Here is a 12,610-nt window from a genome sequence, read left to right as displayed (position 1 = left end):
AAGTTTTTATATTGATCAGATCAAATCAATGTTAAAAGCTCCATAACTAATTCAATTCTAGGGTTTGATCATTTCTTACTTCCACAGCACTTATTATTATTATTATTATTATTATTATTATTTTCATGCACTTTGGCACCTTATTTACATTCAAAGTATTTTTTTATTATTATAAATAATTTTTTATTGCCAATTATCATGGCTCAAATCTGTAAGTTGAGAATTACTTTGACCTACAGGAATACAGACAGCGCTTTATCGATTCATCCCGACAGGAAAATACAAAGCGAACATCACGGCGACAAATAAAAGATTGATGTACGGCACTACTTGCAAGTTTACGTCGATGTCGTAAATACCTCCTTTCATCCAATTAAACATTTGCGTTAAATCATCATAATTAGCATATCAATTCTTGATAGTGACCTTTGACCTTCAGACTCTAAACCAAGTGTTTTTTTTGCACATAAATATCCTGTCGGACGCACGGCCCGTAAACATGACCAACAGCTGAAACAAATATGAAAACACATGTTTATTTTCAGATAAAGAGTCTTATATTTATGAAGCTCGTCTCAGTCTTGAGGGAGTTAGAGGGCTTCCTCCGACTCCAGTTGCTCCTCGGTTTTCCTAAAGGCGTCGCCGCCGCCGCCTACTCGCTCCCCGCCTTCCTCTTTAGGCTCCTCCCCCTGGCCCTCGCTGGCCATCGTGGCGTCCAGCCCGTCCTGGTCCGCGCTGGCGTTCTGAGACTCGGCTCCCTCGTCGTCTTCGTCCTCCACGTCCATCTCAAAAACACGAATGTGCCTGAGATTGGCACTTAGCTGCCAGAAGGGGGGGGAGTTAGAGGTTAATGTTGAGAGACGACGTTCATTCACGGGAATCATGCTCCAATGGATCAGCTGATCGTACACATAACAAGATCCCCACACACTAAATATGATTTATATATATATATATATCATTCAAAAACTTTTATTCAATAGCAATTCAAAATAGCTTCTTTGGCCAAGACAAGCAGACATCAAAGACATCAGAACAAATATATAAACAATTTAAAATGAAAGCAATATAAGTATATAATATAAGTGACATTTAGTTGGAATAAGTCCCGGGAATAAGGAGATCATGCTGTATTGAAGAAGACTTAAAACTAAAGATTGAGACATCTTTAACACATGAAGCATAGACTTCTATACAACCAGGAGTCGCCCCCTGGTGGTCAGGAGAGAGAATGCAGCTTTAACACATGAAGCATAGACTTCTATACAACCAGAGGAGTCGCCCCCTGGTGGTCAGGAGAGAGAATGCAGCTTTAACACATGAAGCACAGACTTCTATACAACCAGAGGAGTCGCCCCCTGGTGGTCAGGAGAGAGAATGCAGCTTTAACACATGAAACATAGACTTCACTCGGCAGAATCGGAGGTAAAATGATAAAAAAGGGAAATCATACCACACAGGCCACTTTGCGGATCCCGTTGACAGCTACAAACTGAGCCTTCATGTTTTCCAGTTCACGCCACTGATTCCCCAAAACCAGTTCTAGACACGGGATGGCGCCGCTCTGCTGGTCCAACCTGACAACACGGGTAAGATGAAGCAGCGTCTCGCGCCTCATTCGGGACGAGCCAAACTAAAACAATAGTGACCCCCGATCCCGGCTCACCTCAGGTTGGGCTCCCACTTGAACTCGGTCTCGCAGCTCAGCGCCGACGCCAGAGGGAGCTGAGCCAGCACGCGCCACCCGCTCTCCTCTCGCTCGTAGTCCCCTCGCAGGACCACGGTCAGCATTTCATCGTCGTAGAAACGGGCATCCAGGCAGCTGTAAATGTAGTTGGGCCTGAAAGAGACAAAAATTATTTTTTTAAATCACAGAGCCGAGGAATTACTCGGCATTTATGTCCGCTTTACGAAATGAATCGGTAGGAGCGACACGAGGAGGTACCGACCGGGCTGCAGCTTCACCGGCAGTGTCAAGATGGTGGCGGAGGTCAATGGACACGACACTGTTGAGGATATGTCTGTGCAAACGACACACACGGTGTTAAAAGACGGCTTAAATGCACAAAGACACACACACACACACGCACACGCACACGCACACACACACACACACCTGTTTGGGTCGGTCCCTTTCCGTAACACGTAGAGCTTTCCGGGTGAAATCTCTGGCATGCAGAACACGACGTGGTGCATTTTGGCTTTCTTGTCGTTCCACCTGTAGAAATCATAATAACATTCATAAAAATTTTTTACAAAATCTTACCGCACAACACCAGGATGTTTTTGGGTTGTTTTTTTTTTACATACAAAGATGGGAGTTCAAAAAGTCGCGGAGTGCTTTCGGAGCTGGAAAGACAAAAAAATTAAAATTAAATATGAATCACATTAATGTAGTCATATTTCAAGTAATACATATTATTAAGCGAGACACACCTCTCTGGTACGGTGTACAGGGGCAAGAAGACGGCCTGTTTCACAGACTTCCCGATTACTTCCTGCACACAAATGACAAACTAAAAACAATCGTATCGAACGCATCTAAATGTTTAAAAACATGTTCAGTTATCTTTCACTACAGACCGCAGTGAGGAAAAAAAAAACAGAATGTCAGAGATCTAAATCGCACATTTTACGAGACACAAATATAACAATATAACATCCTTTCAGATTTTTTTTTTTTTGGTCAAGGAACCTCGAGGTTGGATCGACCTCATCACAGATGCCAGTAGTTAGTTAGTGAGCATGGCCATATATTCTTATACATTACATATATACTATATGAGTTTTCTCTGAGAATATTACCACCATCCCCGGGTTTATTTATTTAATTACATTTCTTTAGTCCTAATTAAATGTTTGAATGGCTCTGGAGGAAGGAGACTACACTCACCGCTGGTTTCTGGAGACACTGCTCGATCACACTCTCCATCATCCTCTTGACGAAGTGCAGAGACTTCTGGGGGAACGACGGGAACAGCAGAGGGCTCTCTGGACAAACATCAAACATCACACAATAAATACTTTACCCTCAAAACGACCGCCTCATTTAGTTACTAACCCCGCGTTGTCTTTGTCTAGTGCTCTTTAGTGGTTGTTTTTGCTAATAATATTTCTATATATAACAATTGTTCAATATTTCTTTATTATTATTGTATGTAAACAAGCAGCAACACAAGAAGCTGGAGACAAAGAGACAGAGAGAGAGGGAGACAAAGAGGGAGAGAGACAGAGAGAGAGAGACAAAGAGAGAGAGAGACAGAGGGAGGGAGACAAAGAGACAGAGAGGGAGAGAGAGAGAGAGAGAAAGAGAGACAAAGAGACAAACAGAGAGAGAGAGGGAGAGAGACATAGAGAGAGAGAGGGAGAGAGGGAGAGAGAGACAGAGAGGGAGAGAGAGACAAAGAGACAGACAGAGAGAAAGGGAGAGAGACATAGAGAGAGAGAGGGAGACAAAGAGACAGAGAGGGAGAGAGAGACAAAGAGACAGACAGAGAGAGGGAGAGAGACAAAGAGACATAGAGAGAGAGGGAGAGAGACAAAGAGACATAGAGAGGGAAAGAGAAAGAAAGCGAGAGAGGGAGAGAGAGAGAGACATAGAGAGAGAGGGAGAGAGAAAGAAAGAGAGAGAGAGAGACAAAGAGATCATCATCAAGATCATCAGTTCACCCTTCAGGTGCGCGCTCTCCTGCAAGAACTTCAGCCACTGGTTCCCCTTGGTGTTGGGTGGAGACACCAGGTCCTCGTCCTCGTCCTTCAGGTACTGCGGACCGAGGAGAAACCAGGATGTTGAAAGTCACAGTTTAAAAACAACAACAACAACAACAACAACTCTCACAGAAGCTCTCGCTCACCTGACCCACTCGCTCCACGTTGAAGTACTTCCCCTTACGGTCAAAGAGTTCTTCGTTCTGCGGAACCAGAGAGACATTCAGCGCGTTTCGTAAAAAATAAAAATTAAAAAAATTAAAAAAAAGAGTAAATGGACTTTGACGTTAGCGCGACGTCACGCCGCTCTCACCTCGCTGAAGTGCTCCGACAGGAAGTCGGCGACGAAGGCGATGTCCTTCTGAGTCATCTGAAGGACGGACCGACACGTTAAAAAAAGGATTCACGCGTGAGTTATTTAATAATCCGTACCGGTGATAACTCACCTTGTTGAGCTCCGGGGGAACGTGCTCCTCACACATTCTGAGCATGGCTGAGGAGGAAGAAAAGAATGAACAACAGGAATTAAACTGTTTGTTTTAACAAAGTAGTGAACGACAGACACCATTTAAAAATGTCTTTATAATCAACAAATCACTCATGTATTGTTATGTTTTCTTACCTACATACAACCAGCGGAAAAAGGCTTTAAAGTTCTTCGTACTTTTGTCGATCACCCTGAAAGGGACAAAATAAAAAAAAATTAAAAATAAAAATATATATATATATATATATATATATATAGAATATTTTTGTTCTTTTTGTCTGTCAATGTCTGACTTCGTACCATTTATTATTTATTTATTAAAAGATTTTATATATATATATATAAATAAATGTCAAGATATATATTTATGTGTGTGTATATATATATATATATATATATATATATATACACACACACACACAGTATATAAATAAATAAATATGAGAATATATATATAAATAAATAATGATTAATTAATTATAAATATACATGTATAACACATATAGTGGTGGACAGATAATGAGAGATCAATAGAAAAAGGAAGGAAGAGAAGAGAAGGAATATTTAAGTTACTATAAAATCTAAACACTGGCAAATAATAATGACAGGCAGTAAAATATGTCTGTTTCTCATAAATACCTGAATTATATGACAGTTTGTGGTCAGATTACTCCCAAACAAACAGAAACTAGTCCGATTAAAATGTTTTTAAATGTGAGGAAAACGAATGAGAATAGAGTGACGGTAGAAACGTCGGTGTTCCCGTGTCCGTCTAGTTAATAGTACTTTTTAAATAATAAAAAAAACCAAAAAGGTAAATGAACTCACTGCAGAAGCTCGTTGGCTTTCAGAGAAAAGGAGCCCACAGCGGTGATGGCTCCTGAGGACATAGAACACGCACCAAGTGGTGGTTTATGATTAGAAAGATGATTTTCATTTTACTGATGGTGAAGGTTTGGAGGGGGGGGGGGGTTTACCTTCTAAAGCTGCTGAATCCAGACCGAGGGGCTCAAACTTCTGCTTCCACAGCGACATGCCCTTCACCTCACTCAGGTGGTACAACAGAGCCTCGGAGCCACTGGGGAGAAGAGAAAAATGAGACGTTTTAACAGAGAGATCTCCAGGTGGCGCCGAGGAGCAGGAGGAAGCGTGACTAATACCTCTGCAGGTGGCTGATCACCAGCTTCTGGATGCTGGAGTACGACGACTCAATGGACTGGCCGAGCTTCTTCAGGCCCTGTGACGGAGAAACAACCGGAGCACACACAAAGCTTCAAAGCCGATCAAAATCAAGCTGGAACACGGCGAGCAGCTCGAACACCTCTCACGCTCTCTCACCTTGACGGTCAGCTGGTTCATGAGGAGAGCCTGAAGTTCAGGACTACGAGAGAGCAGAGAGGGGGGGGGGGGGGTTAGAATCATCCCGACAATGAGCGCATCAACCAACCCAACGCTTTGCTGCCATCTGCAGGAATCTCCGGACATTACATCATGACAAAGACAGAAACGGCCTCTTTTCTTACCTCGATTGTCCCCACAGCAAAAGCTCTAGAAACTCATCTTGGACTTGAGTGCTTGTGTTCTTTTCCTTAAAAACAGGAGGAAATAAGACAAATAAGACAAAAGAGACACCAATTTAGACTTCAAACCAGATTAAATCTTTTGGACGACGGCATCTTTTCCTCTCTTTCAGAGGCCGGAGGTTTTAAAGTTAAAGTGAAGATACTGGAAACTAGTACCAGCCAAGTCATGCTATGCAAGATATCAAAATAGAAATGGGTTCCCAGTGTTGCCGGTACTGATGGAGGATGTGGTCTCCACCCGGACCGCCTGGTTTCTGACCTGAACAAACTTAGTGAGCCGAAGATCCATCTGCATGAGGATGTCCTCCCAGGCTTCACACATGCACGTGAGTGACAGGTGCAGGTACTGCAGCAGAGTGGAGATGTGGGTGAACTTGCGTGCCATCCTGGTCACCTCGGGCAGACAGTCTGACAACAGCCTCGTGTCCAGCTGGAAATAACAACAACAACAACAACAACAACAACAACAACAACAAGCAGCACATGAAGAAACAAGTGAGAGCAGAGGTGACGGATGCAGGAAGTCAAACCCTCACCTGAACGTAGCAGATCTGAGGATCGCCGTCGGCCGACCGGACTTCTGTGATGACGGCCAGAGACTTGAGGTCGCTGGACAGACTCAGGCTGCGACAGGTCCCCGACACCTGGGAGGAGTCGTTGCATCAAAACGGAAGTTAGAAAGCACGAAAACGGAATGCTGTGTTCTTTAAAATATGATTAGCAGAGGTTTAATATTCAAAAGGTCTTTGTGCCACTGGTTCAACTTTTTTTTGTTTGTTTAACTTTTTATCTAAAAGCATTAGATTTGATTCATGTAACGAATAATAGTAAAAAACTAAACTAAAACAATACAAGGAACTATATAAATTAATAGATTTCTGAAAAGGAATATAATAATCATTTTGATCTCACTTCATCTTTGTCCCTTTAAATTTTGATTTAAATGTTGCATAACTTCACCCCACTAACTGAAATGCATGTGCTCTTCATTGTGGTATTAATATTTAATGTTCCTCTTATAACCCCTGAACAAGCAGCTGATAATAATTCTCTCTCGATCATTTTCCAGGACATTTGGCCATTTTTTTTCTCAAATTTTTCCAACGTCTGAAACATGGATTTGCTTCGTGAATAACGCGGTCGTTTACATTTTAGTTGAGACCGTGCGAGAGAAGTGATGATTCACCTCTACAGTAAACGTTTTTAGAGTGGAGAACTTTATTGTGAGATGTTTCTACAGCACCCTCCATGTTAAGTTATATTTTGCTTTTTAATGACACAATTATCCTCACGTTTTTGTCAGTAATGTAAAGTTGAGAAATCAATGCTCCTCACCCCTGATAGTGTGGCGATCTTGTACATCCCGTAGGCATAAAGCTCCACAAAGCCGGAGTCTCCTCCGAGAACAAGTACGTTCAGTCTGCATGGAAACAAAAACGCAAACAAAGTGCAAATAAAAAAAATTAGAAATGCTGCATTAAAGAGGATCGGTGCGTTGCTGAAGCGCGAGGCCTTACATCTTAAACGTACCTGACTTCTCCCATGAGGTTCATAATCTCGTCAGACTTCTCCTCACTGGAACACACAGAGATAAACACACATGGCTGCCGTCACGAGCACAGCAGACAGTGAACAGCTGATATCAGACTAATAAACAAACAGCCCCACCTGAAGATCTTTGACGTTGTGCTGTAGCTGGAAACAACAAAAAGGTTGGAGAAATGTTACTCGGCCCACAAAGTTTTACTTTCTTATAATGTGATGTGTGTAACGGCGTTACCTCTTGGGGAGTGTCGGCAATTTAGGAAGAAAGAGTTTGGATTCGTCCTCTGAGTTGTAGAAGGAGCTGAGGGCACTGAAACACCAAAAAGACCAAACAGTCACATTATTCTAGAAAAAAAAAAACAGACGTCCCTCGTGCCGCCGGTTCGATTCCCGAAGCCTCGTGCACACCTGCTCTCCTCCGTCACCTCCATCCAGTGCATGCAGGTCACCGAGTTCTGCATTGGAAACACGTGGAGGATCTCGGCTTTCTCCACGCCACACAGGACCACCTGCTTCGTGTCGCCGAGGCTGAAGGCCAAAACTGGAGATTAAGGAGAGAAGAAGAAGAAGAAGAAGAAGAAGAAGAAGAAGAATCATCCTCCTTTTACTTTTATTGAGTTTGTGGTTTGAGACGAGGGTAAACTCTGGACCGCATCAATACTCCAGCTGAATAAGTATCAATCAATGCTTTATAAACGAGTTTCCGAGGGCATTCCTAACGACTACACACACACAAAAGGTACACATGCATTCCTTACTTTTGCCATCGGGTCTCCAGGCCAGTGCGGTGATCTCCTTCCCAGTGTACTCACTGGGTGGTAAGCTCCAAACGCGCTGGAAACTCGCCAAGCGATGCAGCAGCAACTACAGACAGACCATAATATTTAAAAAACCACAAGAGATACAACGACACGTTTCAGGATTAAAACGCATGTTTTTAAGGCCACCTCTCCCGTTGTGTTGGCCAGAGCGATCAGATCCCTTTTGGGAGACCACGCCATGCACAGCACCGGGTTGGGAAGCTGCTTCTCTCCCACCTGACGGAAGGCCGGCATGTTGAGGGCTGAGAAATGTGAAAAGTAGGGAAAGAAACATAACTAACAGACATTAATGCAAATGATAAACAGCTAAACTAAAACAAAATGTAAGTAATACTCTGATGCGAAGATGAAATCCTGTAATTATGCTCGAGGAAAACAACAAAGCTTTGTTGTGTACGTGTAGTTGTGTCTTTATATCGTAGTTATGATAATAATAACTTTATTTAATAAAACCATAAACAGTGCATAACAGAAACATATTGTTGTTTACTGTATTAATCTATTATTGTACCGTTTCTTTTTTAAATTCATGTATATTGTTATGCACCTTTCACCGAGTCAGATTCCTTGTGTGTGCAATGTACATTATCAATAAATTATTCTGATCGCACTTTTCAAAAGTACAATACAAAACTACAGCAATACAATAAATAAAAAACACACATACAGAAGAAGTACAAATAATAGATAAACATACACAATAATAGTATATATATATATATATATATATATATATATATATATATATATATATAATAGTAATATGCAATAAATTGCAAAAGTATTATATTCCCATTTTGTCTGATTTGTATGATGTATTGATACATTGTAGCTTGTTTTTTTAAAAAGTAAAATTGTTTGCCACTTGTGCACCTCTCGATTCTATTAAAGGAATGACACGTGCGCCTCAAAGAGCTAAATATGATAAACTATAGGTAGAAATAACAACGTCTAAAGCCAAGAACACCATCATGCTTCAGAGTATAACATCAGCAGGCCGCAGGTTAGTTCACCACACCGACCCAGAGAAACACCACTGAGAACATGAACCCCCTAAAAGGTCTCCTTAAGGGTGTCATATTTAGTATTAAATACTAACGTTCACCATCAGTCCTCCACGTTAGCTGTGATGCTCTCAAGTTTGTTAGCTAACAGAGATAATAAGTGACTTATCTCACAGCGCTGGACATTAAAGACGAATTAATTATAACTGCAACGTACCGTTGTTGTGGTTGAAAACGTCAAAAAACACTCTGCTCCGCCCGGAGGAACACTTTATTTACCTTTTCTTCATCGTGTTTTTGTTTTAACAATTACGCGGACGGCGCCATTTTTCCTTCAGCAGGTCGACCAATCATTGCGGAGCAACGGGAGGCGGGAGAGGACAAACTTACTCCGAGGAGAAAAAGGCAATTCGTAAATGGCCCGTTTGTCGCGGCGCCTTCTTCTTCTCTGCCCCGCAGCGTCAGACAAACAGGTAATGGCGGTGTTTGGTGGTGAATTAAACACAACATTAGCGTCGCTGAAAACATTAAGTCTGGTCCGACGTTTCCTAAATAAATAAACAAACAAAAAACTCACGAAATCCGTGATTTCAAAGCCTTGTCCAGCTGTTTAGTGACGTTTGTCATGTTTAATGAAGAGAGAGACAAGCACCAAGGAGGACCTGTGAAGATCCTTTAATTTATCCAGAGTTTTGGTAAGTTTTAATATTTTATATTACAATATGGCCTTGTTTTGTCTTTTGCCTGTCATTTATTTATTCAATTTGATAATTTGAGTTATAGTTTGTTAACAAAAATAAATATATAAGTTGAAAATATCCTACTGTGTTTTATAAATGTATTATTATTTTTAATTTGATGGGTGCCCTTTTTTTTTTGGTTTGAGCACCTGCCCCCCAAAATGTCTGTGCACGTGCCTGGCAGGAAATATAGTAGATTTATTAGATTCATTAGATTTAATAAATGTATTCGAATTAGTAGATTTAGTAGATTACGTATATTTAGTACATTTATTAGATTTAGTAAATGTATTAGATTTAGTAAATGTATTAGATTTATTAGATTTAGTAGATTAAGTAGATTTAGTAAATGTATTAGATTTATTACATTTAGTAGATTAAGTAGATTTAGTAAATGTATTAGATTTAGTAGATTTAGTAAATGTATTAGATTTAGTAGATTTAGTAAATGTATTAGATTTATTAGATTTAGTAAATTGATTAGATTTAGTAGATTAAGTAGATTTAGTACATTTTAGTAGATTTAGTAAATGTATTAGATTTAGTAGAATAAGTAGATTTAGTAAATTTAGTAGATTTAGTGATGCTATTTTTTTAACAGCACTGTCTGGAGCCCACAGTGAAGTGGTTGTTGTTGTAATAGTTTATTGTTGTTGATTGTGACTTCTGCTGTACAGAAAATGACATGCAAACAGTCAGAATGCAAACAGTCTAAACTTCTCGTATTAAGATACATTTATGTTAATCCCAAAGGAAATTAGGGTTTTAGAGTTTCATTTAAGAATTACAACAGAAGAATAACAAAAACAAAAGGATAATAAAAAATAAACACATATATGAACAATAGAATAACAAGTATTAAGTGTAAAATAAATAATAATGACACAACTGCAATAGAATACAATAGCAATAAGAGTAGTAAATAAATAAATTAAGTAAAAATATATAAATAGTATATGTAATATATATATATTAATATAAAGAAAGATATAATATAAATATGTCAAAGAAAGATATAATATAAATATGTCAAAGAAAGATATTAATATAATATATATATATTTATAAATACAAAACAATATTTGATATCTACCTACACTTCTTTACTGCTGAAATAATACAGATATATAATTTGTGTGATCCACCCATTGTGTGTCAAGCGGATGTCTGAACCTGCTAGCAACACAGGCCTAATATGAGAATAAAGGTCCGCGGGGCATCCAGCAATACGTCTCCAACACTAAAGATAAATCATGGAGGCCACAACGCAAACATAGTCTGCGTTGTGAGGAATAGGAAATGGAAATGTTGGAAACGCTCCAGTACTATTCTTACTACGGTAGATCACCGCACAGACACAACGTCTTCACGTTGTAGAAGTCACCGCTAAATAATGCAGTTATTTTTAAGTGATGCTTTGGTGTCAGTTATTAATAATAGCGGTGTGGCGACGAACAAGGAGAAGTGTGTGTGTGTGTGTGGGGGTGTGTGTGTGTGTGCGCTTATCGTTGGCACTTCCCCGTAATCAGTAGATTGATGAAGAGCCAGAATAGCTCTGACAGCACAAAGTGTGATAGTGGACTAGAAATAGACCTGATGGTCCCCGACTGCCTTTTGTCCCAGATGAGACTTCAGTGTAGTCGAACCCAGAGAGTTGAAAATGGGACTTATTCCAATCTTTATCCCTGGTGGTCAGGAGAGAGAATGCAGCTTTAACACATGAAGCATAGACTTCTATACAACCAGAGGAGTCGCCCCCTGGTGGTCAGTAGAGAGAATGAAGCTTTAACACATGAAGCATAGACTTCTATACAACCAGAGGAGTCGCCCCCTGGTGGTCAGGAGAGAGAATGCAGCTTTAACACATGAAGCATAGACTTCTATACAGCCAGAGGAGTCGCCCCCTGGTGGTCAGGAGAGAGAATGCAGCGTCAACACATGAAGCATAGACTTCTATACAACCAGAGGAGTCGCCCCCTGGTGGTCAGGAGAGAGAATGCAGCTTCAACACATGAAGCATAGACTTCTAAACAACCAGAGGAGTCGCCTCCTGGTGGTCAGGAGAGAGAATGCAGCTTCAACACATGAAGCATAGACTTCTATACAACCAGAGGAGTCGCCCCCTGGTGGTCAGGAGAGAGAATGCAGCTTTAACACATGAAGCATAGACTTCTATACCAAACTAAACCAGTTGATTTAAACGCACCCTGATTCGCTTTTGTTTCTTTTTTTTGTGCCACAATAAAAAAAAATTGCCAATTGTATAGAAACTGGACTCGTGCCATCGATGACATATATATATTTTTTTATCACTCTAGTTTTTGGATTTCTTAGATAAATATATTTGAACTTTCTTCATAGGAATAACAATTATGGATCGTAAAGCCATAACTTACCCAAAGGTGAGGCAGACCAGTGCGGGGGTCCAGGGGTCACGGCCTCCACTCAGCTGGACACAGTGGACCACCCTCCACTTATTCAGCAAGATAAACCTTGGGGACGGGGGATGGGGGGAGGGGGGAAATGCACTTTGAGGGCCTCTGAACATGTTCCTAACTGTAAAAAGTGAAAAACTTTATTGTCCGTGTGTCAAACATTCCAACAGTGTGCACATGTTTATTTTTTTCTGCGTTTCATTAACTTGTCCTGAACAAATGTCCCCCCCCCCCCCCCTCTCCCCCCCTCCCCTCCCCCTCCACCAGGAATAACCTTAAACACTCTC

General features: G+C 40.7%; 1 protein-coding gene across 1 annotated transcript; it reads right to left on the bottom strand.

Moving 5' to 3' along the window:
• Positions 1 to 520: 520 nt before the first annotated feature.
• anapc4 (anaphase promoting complex subunit 4) lies at positions 521 to 9,500 on the bottom strand. Its single transcript, XM_034531556.1, has 28 exons — positions 9,366 to 9,500; positions 8,271 to 8,386; positions 8,082 to 8,187; positions 7,732 to 7,864; positions 7,559 to 7,633; positions 7,447 to 7,473; positions 7,309 to 7,353; positions 7,114 to 7,198; positions 6,315 to 6,422; positions 6,038 to 6,208; positions 5,719 to 5,783; positions 5,534 to 5,576; positions 5,356 to 5,432; positions 5,173 to 5,273; positions 5,024 to 5,075; positions 4,331 to 4,386; positions 4,155 to 4,201; positions 4,022 to 4,078; positions 3,855 to 3,911; positions 3,670 to 3,763; positions 2,894 to 2,991; positions 2,437 to 2,498; positions 2,311 to 2,349; positions 2,117 to 2,218; positions 1,950 to 2,021; positions 1,667 to 1,840; positions 1,454 to 1,577; positions 521 to 821 (listed from the first exon to the last, which is right to left on the bottom strand). Exons 2-28 carry the CDS (start codon positions 8,376 to 8,378, stop codon positions 591 to 593), a joined length of 2,409 nt encoding a protein of 802 aa, XP_034387447.1. The 5' UTR covers positions 8,379 to 8,386; positions 9,366 to 9,500; the 3' UTR covers positions 521 to 590.
• Positions 9,501 to 12,610: the final 3,110 nt, after the last annotated feature.

The sequence above is a fragment of the Cyclopterus lumpus genome, chromosome 4 (genome assembly GCF_009769545.1).
Source record: "Cyclopterus lumpus isolate fCycLum1 chromosome 4, fCycLum1.pri, whole genome shotgun sequence".
NCBI lineage: Eukaryota > Metazoa > Chordata > Actinopteri > Perciformes > Cyclopteridae > Cyclopterus > Cyclopterus lumpus.
This window is presented reverse-complemented; position numbering and strand designations above follow the sequence as displayed.